The sequence below is a fragment of the Ursus americanus genome, chromosome 10 (genome assembly GCF_024610735.1).
Source record: "Ursus americanus isolate L20-20 chromosome 10, mUrsAme1.1.p, whole genome shotgun sequence".
NCBI classification, from domain to species: Eukaryota; Metazoa; Chordata; class Mammalia; order Carnivora; family Ursidae; genus Ursus; species Ursus americanus.
Window position 1 is genome coordinate 3,886,654 of NC_142136.1, and position 17,616 is coordinate 3,904,269.

The following is a 17,616-nucleotide window of genomic DNA, read 5'->3' on the forward strand; positions in this document are numbered from 1 at the left end:
AACAGGATTTCAATTTAACCTCCAAAAACTTCATACATTCACCTGGTTTTTCCTCGTCAATTTTTCTTTTCTTTCATTTTCTTTTTTGTTATAGATTCTCCTACACTCACAAATTCAAAACCTGTACCTTTAAGAGATGCTCTTCTCTTACTTCTTCCTCAAATGAAATTCTCTGCGGTTCTTCTCCCCGTCTTTTCACAGACTCACTCGGCTTCTGCGCACTACCACCAGAGCCCCCGCACTAGGCTTGCTCTTGGATTATTTCTGCACCTACTAACTGTCGTCTTGCCTAAATGTCTCTTTTTCTCAAATTGATGGCGACAGACTTATAAACACTATTTGTATCAGACTTATTTGTTTCCAGGGGGTCTTTATTTTCTAAAATTAAAATCCAAACTCTCTAACTTAGCTTTGTAGTCTAAATCTACACCAGATTTTCAATTTTTTAACTTTTTGAACTTCTTGCTCTTATAAGACTAGTCTGTGCCTTCTTCTCAATGATCCTACACTTTTTGTCTCTCTTATGTGGTGCTAGACAATTCTCCAAAGTATATTTCCTCTCCCCTTACTAGAATCTAACTCATTCCTTTAATCTGCACCAATCACACTGCTTTTCGAAGTAATGCCTTTCTCAGGTGGGTAAGATTTCCTTCCCTTCAACCTCCTGACTTGTCAATTAATAGTGTACATTTTCAATACAGCTATCTTCCTGTCCTCAGCTACAAGTGAAGTCTATGATTACTTTTATCATTAGTGATGCATCATCTCTAGCCTGTCAACGCAGTTTCTAAGGATGAGGAGACTCTTACTTAGCAACCCCAAATATCGAACGTAACGGATTGTGTTTCATAGACTCAATATATGTTTCTTGGTTTGATGAAGCATTCTTGTTCCTGATTATAACGTTGCTTCTTTTGCAAAGCCTGTTCAGAAAGATCTGGCTGCTTTTCTATTTTCTCCCTCTCCTCTACCTTTTATGTGTGTAAAATGAGTGATGTCACTTGCCTTCAACATAAATGGGCAGCACAATAGTGAGTCCCCTCCCTGCTGGTTATACTTCATTTAGAACTGTCTGCCTACTGGCCCACTAGGTGCCATTCCTCCCCAGTGACTGCTCACATCACCTCAACATTTTTTATGCCCGCAGCCAGCTCAGGGATAGGGCTGCTTGCTGCCATGTGTTTCTATTAGTGGCAAAATGCCGTTCAACACAGAGGGCTCTATATCCATGATGAATGGCCTCCTAGAAATAAGAAATGAATGTTATGCAAAGCTTAATATAACACAGTTAATGGTAACAAAATTAAAATGAGCAACAGATGATGCATGCGGATATTTCAACAAGAAACACAGAAGTCATTCTCCTGGTCTATATAATCTTTACAGATATAATCATATTCAAGGTTTTAGTTTCTTCTTTTATTCAACTAACGAGGGAAGAAACTAAACTATCTGAACAGAATTTGTTAATTAAGATAATAAGCCTACACGTGATTATATAATCAATACGCATAGAAATAAGTGAAACTTTCTTCTGCATGTCCTTAGGACAGTGAGATAACGTGATGTGGCTCCATACTGAGTAACTGATTTGAAATTGCAAGATGCTAAGATTGCTACAGAGGATACTAAAACTGCAAGATACTAAGATTGCCCACTAATTCAGCCTAAAAATTAAGTCCTTATATCTACCTAATATCTATAATTATATCGTGAGTTATTACTTGTAGACCAGGAAAGTGCAAACTAGTTGATTCTACATAATGGAAATGAATTCCAAAAGCACCCAATACAGTAAAATCTCATTATGACATATAAAAAGTGGGCGGTTTCATTTAAGCTTTTTATCCATGCATATTTCACCTAAATATATTTATTTTCCTCTTACATTCTATGCCAGAGTCCACTGGAATTGATGGATATAAAGGATGATGCATGTAAGTTATATGTCGCAGTCACCGTTTTAAGTGTGAATGAACTGTTCACACAAAAATCTCAGGGCGTCATGTTCTATTTCTACATTAATAAAGAAATATGTCTCTTAAGGTCTCTCCTTTTCTCTGTTAACATGTATTTCTGAAAGACCTGCAAATACTACACATTACTTGAAGCCGTAAAATTGCCACACTATTAACACCCTAGAAACGAAGAAACCACAAAGTCACAGGTCTATACCATTTGAGATACAATATAACATGACAAGTAATGCCATGCCAAAACAATTTATTGTGGCACATTTTCCCTAATACTTAGAATTTGACCTCTAGATCTATACAAGAGTTTACATAATAGCTATATATGTATATATTTTACGCAATTACATAAAACTGGCTTTTGTCTCACCATAAGATTCTTATGGACTCTATGATCCAATGTAATACCATAAGTATAAGCCAGAAACAACACATTAATAGCTTTAAATAGCAGGGGTTCTCTATCTCTCTCTCTTAAATTGAAGAATAATGAACTTGTCAAGTATCAAAGATACAGAAAGCCATGTTTAAAGCCAAATAAAAAGCCCCAAATACTTATTTATAAAAGGCAAAAAATTGACAATATAACTATTTAAGTTAAATGACTATCTAATGAAACTCCAAAAACTTAGAAAGAAGGAGACGATAAAAAGAAAAAGCAGAAATCAATCATATAGAGAATAAATATACAACAGAAAAAAATTTAAGTCAGGAAATGTTCTTCTTTGTAAAGATTAACACAATCAAGAAATTCCTAGCAAATTGATTTTAAAAAGTCAGAGAAGGCATACATGACCAACACAGGGAATGAAAAGAAATCCCACGAAATTCTACAAACATTAAAAAAATAAATAGGATCATGGAAAATAATACGCCCCAACCTTTGGAAGTTTAATATAATGAACAGAATCCTTGAAAACAGAAATTATTAAGAACAAACATAAAAAGAAATAAAAATATGAACCGGGCATATGTCTACTGGATCATGATAGGTCAGGCTGAACTCCTCTGATAGAACTCTGGAGATGACTGCAGTGAGGGCTCCTACCCTGTCCGTCACGTGACCACACACTCAGGTTGCCCAAGGCTAAGGCTGGGCTCTTCGTGAGAGGAGCGAAGACAGTGGGCAAGGTGCAGCAGTTTTAAAGCAACAGTGGAAGTGACTTTGGTACAAAAGGAAGAAGTTGGAGTAGTGAGGGGGCACTCTACCTCAGGAGGAATTTCTATAAGAATCCTTCACTGATTCCTTGGGAGCTTAAAGAACGTCTTCTCTCTCCCTTCCCCTCCTCTCCTTCTCCCCCTTCTCCTCCAACCTCTCTCCTACCGCCTCCCCCTCCAGCATCTAGGAGCATGTCCCTGCTTCAGGAACATGTGTCTGCTCTGTCGCCTCTTTGTCGTGCCGCTGCTGTCTATGAGCTATTCTGCTTTCACTGGAACCAGCCTTGTACTTACAAAAAAAATAGAGCTTGCGCAATGATAGTCTTCATCTATTACTACTTGAAAATCATGCTGTGTGTTCAGTTACCTGAAATAATTTCCCAAAAGCAATTTCTCTTTTAATTTTGAGAGTCTCATAATTAAAAGTGGGAAGTCATTTGAAAAAACGTACAAAATTCAATATTGTCCTTTCTCATTCTCATTGTTTTAACATCACAGAACTTTTCTGACAGAGGTCATGATGTTGAAATAAGGACTGTAAACCAACTGATCTTGAATTAGTCAAGAAGGTATGGAAAGTAGAGTAATATTTAATTTTAGCAGTCTGTCTAATGATTATAATTATAGGAAAATGACATATTCTAAGTGTAAAGGAATCTTTTGATAAGATCACATTCTTTTCCATTTTTGTCTCAGAACAAATGAAAGTCATTATTATGCAAATTTCAATTTAGAATTTTCTGAGAAGTTTGACTTCACGTATTGTTTTGGGGTTCTTCTTAATCGATCATTTGATGTGAATAGGTATTTTAAATGATATTTTAAATTTTATACTTACCATGGTGGAATAAATTGGAAGCTCCTTGAATGGGTTAACAAGCAAGAGGATGTCTCCAATAAAAGTCTGTTAAAAGAAAAGGATATAAATAGTTGGTGGACTATATAAATGGAACACTTAAAATTAAAAATGATACAACTTTAAAATCACTGTACAAAATAGAGAAAATAAATAAAAGCCATACTTTAACATTTTGTGAACTGTTGTAAAGTTTGTGAATAAAGAAATAGGAAAGTCAAATTCAAATTAAATAAAACCAACAAGGGTGTTCCATTAAACACATAACAAGTGAAATGACTGGATTCTTTTTTTTTTTTAATGCCAAATCCTCTTTTATTCCAAATCATTTTTCTTCTTTTTTTATAATAATTTTTTATTATGTTATATTAGTCACCATACAGTACAGCCTTAGTTTTTGATGTAGTGTTCCATGATTCATTGTTTGCCTATAGCACCCAGTACACCATGCAATATGTGTCCTCCTTACCACCCATCACCGGCCTATCCCAATCCCCACCCCCCTCCCCTGAAGTCCTCAGTTTGTTTCCCAGAGTCCATAGTCTCTCGTGGTTCATTCCCCCTAAACAGAAATGACTGGATTCTAAGAATCGCTTTTCTTTCTTTTTTTTTTTTTTAAGATTTTATTTATTTATTCGACAGAGATAGAGACAGCCAGCGAGAGAGGGAACACAGCAGGAGGAGTGGGAGAGGAAGAAGCAGGCTCATAGCGGAGGAACCTGATGTGGGGCTCGATCCCACAACACCGGGATCACGCCCTGAGCCAAAGGCAGACGCTTAACCGCTGTGCCACCCAGGAGCCCCTAAAGAATCAGTTTTCTTAAAGGGGTTTTGTGAGGATCAGACTGAATAAAAAATATAAGATTAAAACACATGGCAAATATACTGAAGGAAATGAATGTCATAATGAGTTCTATGCTGCTACAGAATAAAAATGAAATGCATAAGTGAAAAATGAATAAAACACAGAAAGCAAATAATACTTTTGTAATTAAAAGAAGAACAAGTAATGAGATATAAAGGCACAAAGAACGGACGGGATAAATAAGTCAAATAATAAAATGATAGATTTAAACCCCCCCCCCAAATCAGTAATTACATCAAATGTAAAGCTAATAAATACTCTAATGAAAGGACAAAGATTATGAACTAGATTATTCTATATAGATTAAGAAAATTTGGAAGTAAAAAGATAAAGCAAGAATACCTGCAAACAATAATAACAGAAAAAATGTGGTTTAGCAACACTCAATTCACACATACAAAAAAAAAATGATGAAAAGGGACATTTCACAGTGATAAAATGTTAAATCAATCAGGAAGATACAGCATTTAAAATTTCTATGAGACCAAAATCTAGCACAAAACATATGAGGCAAAAACAGCTGTAAGGAGAAAAATTAATTCACAATTTAAACAATGTTTTTTCTTAGTAACTCATGGAATAAGCAGATAAAATCTTGAAATAAAAAATTACCAAGTGACTAACTGACTTATATACAGCACTGTTACCAAACACTTGCAGAATATGCATTCTTTAAAATTGAACACAGGTCAGTTTCATTATATTTAAAGGACCTGAATCACATAGAGTATGTACTCTGATCACGGTAGAATTAAGACAGAAATTAATAACAGATAACTAGAAAATCATCAAACATTTGGGAATTATACAATGCATCTGCAAATAACCTATGAGCCAAAACAGGAGCCACAAGGCAAATGAGAAAATATTTTGATTATAACACATCATAATTTGTGAGATGCAACCAAAGATATACTTAGTATGGAAATTACTGCCTGATATGCTATTTATAACGTTAAAAAAGAAGAAAGGCTGGTAGCTATGATCTAAGTATACTTTTCAAGGACCTCATCAAATTACATCAAAATATACAGAAATATAATCAGTATAACAGCAGAAATTAATGGAATAGAAAACAAAAGTCAAAAGGTGGTCTTCTGAACAATATAATAAAACAAGACTGAGAAAACAAGAGAAAATGCACAAACTATGAGTATTCTACATACGACATTTACTACAGACAACATAGACATGAGAAGAGATGAAGAGATGTTTGGAATCACATTTTTGCCACTATGGATATTTAGATAATGTGGACAACAACCCATCTTACCAAAACAAACACAGGAAGATAGAGAACATCTGACTAGTTTTTTCTGTAAAAGAAATTTGAAGCTATGTCTAAAAACCTTTCTCAAAGAAAATTTAAACTTCACTAGTGAATTCTTTCCAACACTGATGAACAAAATAAGCAAAATAAGCAATTACAGATTATTCCAGGAAAGAATTTTAGAGGGAACACCATTTCATTTTAAGAGGGCTACATAAACTTGGTATTACAAACCTAAGTAGTATATTGAAAGAAAGGAAGATTACAGGCTGTTCTCCTTCCTAAAGTACATGCAAAAATCCTGAGCAAAATATTGACAAATTGAATCCAGTAATACATTCAACAGATAATCTGTTTCAACCAAATAGGATTTGTTCTAGAAACATAAGGTTGGCTTCATATTAGTAAATCAACCCTTGTAATTTATAATAATAAAAAGTCATAAAATCAATAAATGTCAAAAAAATTTAATAGCATTCAATGCCTACTCTTGATTAAAAATAACAACTTTTAAAAACTATTAATATAAAGAACTCCCTTAATCTAATAACATTTAACCATACCTATGGCAGAGCTACTGCAAACAACTTGCTTAATGATAAAATATCGAAAGCTTTTCCCTGAGATCCAAAATGAGGTAGGGATGCCTATCTTAGGTTATTGTCACCTCCCATCATCTTTTCATTAAGAGTGCCATCCCGTGAAATAAAACAGGAAAAAAAGTAAGGAAGTTATCGATTTAAAAGAGAAAAATAAAAGTCATGATCTACATAATATGTGGCAGTATATGCAGAAAATCCAAAAGATTCTCCATATAAATCAATATTTACATATAAATTTAGCAAGTTTGGCAGATAAAACATGAAGTTCACAATCAAATTATACCTCTATATTTGTAACACACAAAAAGAAAGTGAAATTTGTTATTTTCAATATTTTCAATAAGAAAATAACATTTATTATAGCATCAAAGTTTGAAAAAGGCCTAGAAAGACATCTGATACGAATGGTCAAGACATCAAAAATTTAAAAATGTGCCAGAGAAGGTAACCATGGCCAAAGGAGGGACATTAACCTTCCATGATATATAGAAGACTTCTATATCAAGATTTATTATACTACTATAGTGATTAAGATATCTCGGATCCGGGGTGCCTGGGTGGCGCAGTCGTTAAGCGTCTGCCTTCGGCTCAGGGCGTGATCCCAGCGTTCTGGGATCGAGCCCCACGTCAGGCTCCTCCACTAGGAGCCGGCTTCTTCCTCTCCCACTCCCCCTGCTTGTGTTCCCTCTCTCGCTGGCTGTCTCTGTCAAATAAATAAATAAATAAATCTTTAAAAAAAAAAAAAGATATCTCGGATCCATACAACAGAAGGCAGATTCTGGAGACGGACCCACTCCCCAGGGTCACCTGGTCACCACAAAGGCACCAGTGCAACGTAGCAGGAGAATCCACATGGGGCAACATGAGTCTGGACCCTCCTCTTGTACCATTGTGAAATCACTTCCACACTGGTAATACACCTTAAATGTGAAAGTTAAAACAACCAAACTGAACGAAGAAAATGTAAGAAAATGGCCCAAGCCAAATTTTCTTAAGTGGGACAAACATTAAACATAAAGAACTTCGTAAAAACTGCAAAAGCTTCTATCCACCTACAGACCAACTAGAAGACAAAAATGCAAGCCACAGACTGGGAGAAAATGCTTGCAAATGTGCATATTTAACAAAGAAAGAGTATCCGGAATATATAAAAATCCCTACGTACCAAGAAGAAAAAGTAAAACAACCCATTTATTTTTACTGAATGGGCACCAAGTGAGACGAGATGGCCAAATGAGTGACACACACGGTCACCACCATCAGTCAGCAGGAGGATGGGAGCTAGAACCACAATGGGAGACCACAGCCGCCCGAATGGCTAACTTGTGTGAAAACTACTAACACAACAGCCAACACTGATTGTGCTGAGTGTTGGTGAGGGTGCGGAAACTGAAGTCTGTGGCGACAGTCTAACCACTCTGAGAAAGTGTTTGGCTGTATCTCCTCAGGCTGAAGGGACCTGTGACGCCCGAATTCCAGGGCTGGGCTCACGGCCCCATGAAAATAGCTGCACGCGGCCCCACGGAAATACCTGCGTACACGTGTCACCTAAAAAGGCCTACGATGGTTTATAACAGTATCACCCACATAATTCACGTAATTGTAACAGCATAATTCAACAACCAAACGGTGGAGACAACTCAAGTGTTCCTCCATTGTAGAGTAAATAAATAAATGAGGATATATTCCCACGGCAGCTGATTTTGCAGAAGTAAACATGGGTAGCTGTGGCTGGAAGCAATAAAATAGACGGTTATCAGAAATCAAACAATGAATGAAAGCAGGCAGACACACGAGAGAACACACCAGGTGAGTCCTTTTATATAAAATACAGGAAAAAACACCAAACGAATCCGTAGCTATATATGCTAAAATCTTTTGTGATGATTACAGTAAACTGAGGAAGGGGCTTCCAAATATTCCATTTCTTCATGGAACTGCTGGTTACCTGGGCGTGTTCACCAAATGAGGTCAGTGTTGTCTTGAATCACAACATATAAAGACAGTCATGCTCCACTCATGGGTTGTGATTCAAGACAACACTGACTTCAAAGGAGGACTGGCCAGGATTCTACAGCCAAGTAAAGGAGAAAAGGAAAGTAAAATGACTGAACCAAATGGGACCTTTATAGTGAAATATCTGAAAATTACTCAGAAAAATGAAGAGAAAAAGTAGACAGAGGGAGAAGGGAGAAATCTGCTAAGGAAGGAAAAATGCGGAACTTCAAAATAAAATCAAAATACTTCTAAGTTGCACTTTTCTATTGAGATATAATTTCTATTTTGATCTAAGTATTGAAGAAATTTGAGATTGTCTTTGCCAATGTATTTTGTGATAAACGAAAAAAGAGTCTAGAAAAATGTGATCTGAGTGTTAAGGATAGACTCCTAACGTATGAGTTTACATAGGCTTATGCCATATTCTCAAGAGGCTGCTTTGATGAAAGGTACTTTGTAAATGTTTTTCAGGAAAAGGATTTTTTTTTAAGTTAGAAACCTACAGATTTCCTTCACCTCATCTTTCTAAACTATCACAGTTTTATTTTTAATAGCCCACACATGATAAGTGCTCACAAGGGTCTATGCGGTTGAGTGGAATGACAGGGAATGGCATGGCAGGTAATGCATGTGGCGGGTGTGGCTTCAGATTCCAGGCAGGGGGCAGGGTCAGCTGGGGGAAAATGCGTCTGTCCTCATAATTTCAAATATCCTCCAAGTGAGAGAGACTTCAACTTCTCCTTCTTCTTCTTTTTTTTTTTAAGATTTTATTTATTTATTAGACAGACAGACACAGTGAGAGAGGGAACACCAGCAGGGGGAGTGGTAGAGGGAGAAGCAGGCTTCCCACTGAGCAGGGAGCCCGATTCGGGGCTCGATCCCAGGACCCTGGGATCATGACCTGAGCTGAAGGCAGATGCTTAACAACTGAGCCACTCAGGCGCCCCAGACTTCAACTTCTGACACAAGCTTGTCAATTTTAGCCTCTTGAGCTGCTCTTACAAAGAAGACCTGCTACACCCCACTGGGTCACCTGGAAGGAAAGGTTTAGTTAGTAAGTGGCTCAGGTGAGCCAGGCTGCCTACCTGGCTAACCGGATACAACAGGAGCCTGTGTTTGTTTGGGGGGTTTCTTTCTTTATGAGTCTTGAGTCCTACCAGTTGTATTTGTAAAGAGAATATTGCCTCCATGTTTATCTGCCATCCATAAAGAAATCTGATTGCATATTCTATTTCCGCTGTCCCAGTTGACAGTAATAATTCAGAGAAAGAAATGCCTTTGTTCTCTGCATTATTTAGGAAGCAAACGTCTCATCGCTTACAATTAATTTTGTTTGATGGTTTGGGTACATCCTACTGCTACTGGCTGTATGGAACCCTCATAGTCTGATATCCAAATGAAATGCTATACACTTGGCTAAAAGGGCAAGTTATGTTTGCTCCTGGGTTTTGGCATCAAAAGGAAAGAAAAAAGAAAGAAAAGGAAGGAAAGAAAGAAAAGAGCAACTTACAGACTGTTTTGAAAGATCATCTTATATAACCAGTCAGATTACAGCAAAAAGAGATGAAAATCCTGGTTGGACAATTAATTCAGCAGACATGGGTTACGTCGGCCTGATGGGCCCGTGGCAGTAGTGGAGGTCCACTCTGTGTATATTTTGAAAGGAGGGCTGCTAAGATTTGCAGGAAAATTATATGTGGGACACCGAAGTAAGACCAGTCCCAACACTCTAACCAGGCACTTCAGTCTGAACCTGGGAGCAGAGTAAGAGGGGCAGGGAGGGGCGTGTAAGGAGAGTGGGTGTGGAAGTCAGATGACCAACTCTTAACACAGCATCCACTGAAATCAGTACTTTTGTATTTGTGAGAAGAAACACTTTTATTTCCAATTCATCGTGGACTGATACTTTTGTAAAATGTAATAAAGGTGAATTCCTGTAAACATGGCATTGAAAAAGACAAACACATACAAAATGTAAGCCTGGATTCTTACTAGAGTCAACGGACAGAAATGAAACCATCAGATTGTCCTAAGAGGTTCTAAATGCTTACTCTCACTGCAGAACGGTAATAAAAAGTTCATACATCCAATGGTCCAGAGGACACACTCTAAGAATCACTTGTTATTATTCAATCAATAATGTTTAAACGGCTTGTCTATCCATTAAAGGCAAGTTCAAATAACATAACTTAGAGCACTCCTTACAAAATTGATCCCAGACGATTTAGCTCTTCAATATTTCAGGTATGGAAAAGAGGAAAATCATGTCTCATGCAGTGGCAAATTTATATTTGATGTGAACTTTAGCAAAGCACGATCCAGAGAGAAAGAGAAACCCAGTGGGCAGGAAGTATCTAAGAAGATGGTCCAGTGCCGGGAGGAGTTGGAGCCATGACTGATAAACAGATAGAAAGAGCTTGTCACTTGAGATTGGAAAGTGCTTGACCAGGCCTCACAGTGAGCAAACCTAGCATGGATCCCACTGTCACTGAGCCAGTCTAGCACAGCAAAGGGACATTCATCAAATCACCCGTGACACAGATCCTCACAAGTGGTGAGAAGAAAGATCCATCGTGACTTCATCAGAAAGGTCTGGGGGGGTTACTTAAAGACTGAAGAACTTCCAAGTGGGAGTTTATAAAGCGAAAGGAAAGGAAAAAAGTGTTTATTCCATGGGGTAGAAAGAGAAGCTTAGGGGGAAGTAAAACAGCCCAAGGAAAATCTTAACGCAGGCAGGAGGGCGAGAGAATCAACCAGTATCTGGGGCCCGGGTTGTGAATGAAGACTGTGGTCACCCTCCCATGAGAAGTGACAAGCCACAGAGACGTTTCAAGTCTGGGAGTGGCAAGATCACATCTGTTCCTGGATAAGAATGACTCTAGCTCCTGGTGAGATTAGGTTGAAAGGGGACAAGGTTGCCTCCGCAGGGTTTGGAGGCTGTGGAGAGGAGATGGCAATGACCTTGATGAGGATGGGGACCGCTGAGGTGCAGGGTGGATTAAGTGGATGTCAAGGTAGGAAGGAGGAGGAGGAGGAGGAGAAGAAGGATCAGCACCAGGTTGGAAAAGGTGAGAAAATGGAATAAAACTAATACACAATTAGCAGGGCCATTCCAGGGAGCGAAGTTACCAGCTTTCACCACTTTATGCCAATGACTCAATCCCATTCGTTTTGATAGAAGCATTTAATTGTAAGTGTATTTACAGTGGCAGGCAATTTATCCAAGCATTAAGATGCCGCACTGAATTTTCATAGGCTAATCAGCACCTGACGATTTATTACTCATAAGGAAATCTCAGACTTCACATTTACATGAAAATTACTTAATCAATTTCTCAGTAGACTGGGGAAAAAAGAGTGTTATCAAAAAGGGATAGCACATATGGGCATAATCAGATTTCTCTATAGACATTCTGATTGAATTGCTCTGAGCTGAATATCACAAAATCAAGGAGAGGGAGACAGACAGACCGACAGACACAGGGACTGAGATGACATGGTGTCTAAATCGTTCTGCATGTTGGATGAAATAACACATATACACCAGGGCAGAACCACAGCAAATTAATTCTCTATGCTGTTTGCCATCTGAGTCATATATCCGTATCCTGTTATCAGAGATTGGTGTATAAATTATTTACTTTACAGACAAAGCATTTCCTGATAACTTAAAGGGACTCTGGTTTCTCTTTTCATGCAGATAGAGATGACATCCTCCCAGCAGAGTGAACTGTCCCTCTTTAGCTTCCTTTTCCAGATCTAGCAGGTTTAAGTACAGGAAACAAACAGCATTTTTGGAAGTGACTTGCGGATCCTGCGGTTTCTAGCCAGATCTTCTCCCACAGCGAACTTGACACCAGGAAAGTTGTCAATCCTCAGGGTGTTCACTTTCACTTAACTACTCTGAAATCTGGATCTTTGCTGAACTTGCCTTAGAACTGAATCAGAATGAACCCGAACTCTGAGAAATCGACCTTAAGCTATCAGCAAGACCAGAAACAACAATAAGCCCCCTCCTTGTACTATCTGTGGCACGGAAGGGGGGGAATCGGCAGCAAGACAAAGCAGGGCACAAGGCAGGTTCAAGGGCACTTACATATATCTGATTGTTCCCAAAGCGCTTCTGAATTTCATAAAGCAGGGTGCCGTCATTCAGCTCGCTGAGCGTTGCCAGGTCATCACTGGGAGCGGGAGGCATCAGCTTGACCTAGGGAAAAAAATAAGTAGGATCAATTCTAATTGCTTTCCCATCAACTTTCTTCACAGTTGGATGTTCCAATTCTAATTACATGTCAAAAGTGTAGAGACCACGTGAGTTTGAAACCATTATTAAAAGATGAAATGGTTCACTTAAAAGGAACAAAAAATTCAACAGCCACAGAGAAATGTATTCAGATGAGAATTTCCATCCTATGCCCACGAGCGTGTGCACACACGCTCACACACACACACACACACACCAACGTAGGCACCCCCAGGGCTACCTTCCGTCCCGCAAAGGCATCAGTCTGCCAAAATCATTTCAGCACGTTGACTTTCCTAGTCCCCACTTAAAATGTAGACAGCCCTGAGCTGTTCTGAGTCCTCTAAGACCAGCAGCTGAAAAGCTCACGTATCTGCAGTGTTTCCAAAGCTAAAGCAAACTTCTCCTGTTACTGTTGTTGGCATGGTGAAGGAGCCAGTGTGCCTGGAACTTAGCTTCCGCATACATGTAGGAGGAGGCCAGATTTTGAAAGAAGACTCTAGAATTTTGGCTTGGGATTTTTATTCTTTTCTACATTACTCCTACAATGAAAGTAGCTGTGAGATTAAGATAATTTTGTTATAAAGCAAAACATGCTTCCCTATTCAACCTAATAGAAAGTGACGGAGTTAAAAAACTGGGAAATATTTCAAATAAAAAAGATGAATTTGGATGATTTAATTAGATGAAAAAATCTATCATTTTCAAGTTAGGAATGGACCATGGTTAATTTTACATACACAAGATACGTTGTGCAAAGCAGACACTTGATCTACAAAGACAGCTTTGGTTTTCTTTTGTCAAACACGGAGGAGGAGCCAAAGACCAAGCATATTCTTATCAAGGCCTCTGTGAGTTCATTGGTGCCCATAGTGAATTTTTAATAACAGCAAGTTTATTCGCATCATTTGTATTTGTGTTTGTACTGGGTATTTGGATTTGCCTTTCGTATTTATATTTGCATTACGTATCTTATCATTATATGTATCACTGTTAAAGAATTTGAACTTAAAGATTACTGTTTATCAGCTAAATGTTTACGGCATTGACAAATACTGCACATGAAAAAAATCTAAATGAAGGATGGTCTCTCTGATATGAGTGGTTTGCAAAATGCAATCTTTCTCAGGAGTTCATAAAGTGAAGTCAGTGCTTTCCCAGGCTGTTTCTAGTCCTAATGCATTCATCATGGAAACTCAGATTCTTCACTGGGCATCTCAAGTGGTCGGAAGAGTGGTTTGTTATGTCTTCCAGTTAGACGGGTATCACGCAGCGGTCTCTGGTAGGAGAAATACCACCGCTTGTGTAAGTGGTGAGCACTATATTCCAAGAGAAAGTTGTTTATGCATTAAAAATCAATTTGTAAAATACTCCAGGCATCATAAAGGTCAGGAACAAGCCTCTTCTCACCCCACACCATGCACGAACTCAGCGAACACCCTCAGTGCATTGTCTTTGCTGTTGTAGCATTTAAAAGAAATAGGCCTCAAAATCTCTTTCAGAATGAACCTTTAAGGAGCATATCACATAGTCTCATTAAAATAAGTTAATTAGTTCATTTTAATTAGTTAGAGGCATAGCTGGAAGACTTCGATCCTGTCACAAATATTCACTTACACAATCAAGAGTAGAATCCGAAAGCTGGTACTTGTGGCTGATAAAAATTGAAGTGATAACGTCCCGCCTCTCCTGATATTCTTCTGGGTTGTCAAAATCAGTCTGGGGATGGTGCGATATCTGTGTTTTTGGTTTTTCTTTTCACATTAAACACTTAGTTCTACTTAGAAGAGTCTTGTAGGCCCAAAATGCTGCCGGGAAAGTGACCAGCGGTCTGGGCGACCCAGGCACGTTCCACTCTGCATCTTTCATCAGTCACGCCAATTTGGGTAAAAATCTTACACACTGACCTGAGCTTCCCCACTGACAACATGCTGGAAACTGAAGCACATCTAGGCATCCACCATCTTTGTATTCATGGGGGTGAACGTGTTTAAACCTCAGTGGTGTGTCTTCCCCGCGGGGGGACCGTGAACATTTTTCTTCTGTAACATAACTAAGTCACTTTCAATTGTCTTTGATAATACGAAGGACGATGGTGTGTCCCTCACAGGAAGCTGTGAGGATGAGCTTGTGCGGAGGCCCCGCGAGGCATCTGCTCTGCGGGTAAGCGTGCAGTAATGGGTGCGTCGTTACCGAGGGAAACATCTGGAGAGGGCCATGAGCACCAAAGGTAAACTTTCTGCCAACTTCCCTGAGGCTACCTTTGGAGAAAGGAGGAGGCAGGCATTTGTCGAGGGCTCTGGGCCAATCTCTGCAGCCCTCAGCAGAGACCCTCAGCTATCATCTGCTCTAAAATCTGGAATTCTCTTTCACATACCCCTTTTTTGAGGAAGGATCTGCTGTGAAATAATAATTTTTAAAAGTTTGAGATTCATGGATATAGTCCAACATCCTTAATTAGTAGACAGAGAACTTAAGGCCCAGAGAGGCTGCATGGTTTCCCTGGGGTCACACAGTGGATAGGTCAAAAGGGGAAGCTGGGACAATACCCATCAGGGAACAGTGGAGAAAGTCTAGCAGACACCGAATAAACCGACAATATATATTCAATCATTTGCCTTTCTTTTTCTTGCTCACGGGCTCTTTGCCAGGCACTGTGCTAGACGTTTAGTACAAAGAGGGAGCAAAGGGATGAGGTCACGTACCTCAGAGTGTTTACAGTTTGCTGCGGGAAAAATAAGAATGCAAGTAAGAGACTGCAGTTATAAAAAGGGCTATGGGGGGAAACCACAGGATGCTCTGAAAAGTGGAAAAGCGGACTCCCGCTTGGATGGTCTAAGAAGTCCTCTCTGATGAGATCACAGCAAAGCTGCACCTGGACCTAATTCCGCAAGACCATCCTGTGGGGTGGGAGTGGGGGGTGGGCAGGGAGAGCGAAGAACGTGGAAAGGGCCCTAGGTGCTGCCTGTGCGCTGCAGAGCGGGAGGAAACAGGGCGGGTGGTGGAGAGGGGAAGAGAGACGCACCAGGGGACAGACAGACAGATGCCAGGGCAACAAGAAGAGGAGCGGCCACGCTCACCATGGTGGGGAGCTGTACTGGATTTATTACTTGTGACCCGTAGAGACAAGATCGAGGTTTACTTATACTGATAGACAACTGCAGTGCATCCAGGATCACAGACGCAAGCGTGTGCCCTTAGATATGAAAGGAATTCAGAAAATACGTACAAATGGGTGAGGACATATTTCCAAGAAATAAAAAGCCTACTGGCAAAAGTCTTCATAGAGAGAGAGACATAAAAGGAAACTTTCATTATCAATTTAGAGATGGATATAAATATCTTTTCTTTTCAGTGTCTTTGCAAGCATTTCCTGAAAGTAAAAAATGTATACATCTACATACACACAGATATGTACCCCAGAAATTGGATAAGAATGTGCAAATGTACATCTATACACATTTCACACGCACGTGTTGACACACGCATCTATACACATTCATGCATATACATGATCTGATACAAGCCAATAATGGATTGCAATAACTCTGAACAATGCAAAAATAAGACAAAAGTCTCCATCAAGTTAGCATACATATTTAACTCCCAAAGCATCATAAAAGGAGACAAATCAAGAGCGAGCTTTTTCTTTAGAAGAAATGGTTTACATTTCTTAAATAATAAACTTCCTCTTATAACCACAGCTCTAACAAGCTCAATGCAAATTTCTGGGTGTATGTTTAGAAAAAGCATGAAGAGTACTAACAGAAGTCCCACATGTGTTCCGACAAGCCCGAAAGAGTTATTGCAGACATCTCGTTGGTATTCTTGAGGATTTCCGTCTACAGTGGCACAGCCGTTTCTCGGGTTCGGGAAAATACTATGCTGACAGTAAAAATGGGAAGACGCCCTGGCCTGTCTGCAGTAATGAGATGTGACAGATACGGTGTGAGAGCAGGCCAAGGGAAGCATTCCTTGCACTTATCACATCAGGCTCCCAGAAGGATCAGGAAGGAGGCTTTCTTAATCGATCTTAGGCAAGGCTATCAAAGGGACACATTCTTTGCAAAGATTTCAAAAGCCTTGGGACACCTGCTAGCAAGTGGAAAGAAGAAGAAAAAGACACCTTTAAATATTTTTATGTTACAGTTGTAGGCTCGATAAAGTCTGCTGCCAAAGTCCGCCAAATAATTATAACACAAGGCAAAACAGAGAGGCGATAAATACATAGAAAAGATCAACATCCTCTCTCTAGGACTGACCACTATGATTTCTGTGAAGATACATATCCCTATCTATTACTGTAAAAGGAGAGATCTAGAACATAAACTAGAAACCGTTCAGGATAGAAAGTCGGGAAGAACTTCAGAGAAACACTTGGAGAAATGTTTCCAGATCCAAAGGGAACTTAAGTTTTGGGAATATTCTGACTACCCCGATTCCTGGCCTCCACTTGTCAACACTGCGTGGAGTGCCGTCCCCTTTCCTGTTCTGTTTGCTGGTGACTTTTCCTTCTGGGAGATGAACAGTATAAGTGCAGAAACTACAAGTCCAGTAGAGAAAAGAGGGGGTCTGACAAATGGGAAAAAGGCAACAGTACCTTGAGGAGAGGAAAGAGCCGAGAATTCATGATTGAAGAGGAAAGAGGAAG

At 39.2% G+C, this 17,616-nt stretch overlaps 1 protein-coding gene across 2 annotated transcripts in view; it reads right to left on the bottom strand.

The window, feature by feature from the left end:
- The window catches only part of MYO16 (myosin XVI), a 580,200-nt gene that overhangs the window by 280,912 nt on the left and 281,672 nt on the right, over positions 1–17,616 (bottom strand). For both annotated transcript variants that reach the window (XM_045772942.2, XM_087864977.1), the window contains exons 11-12: positions 12,819–12,929; positions 3,970–4,035 (exon numbers count right to left, since the gene is read on the bottom strand). In XM_045772942.2, the coding sequence (XP_045628898.2) occupies positions 3,970–4,035; positions 12,819–12,929 (177 nt within the window). The remainder of the gene's footprint in view (positions 1–3,969; positions 4,036–12,818; positions 12,930–17,616) is intronic.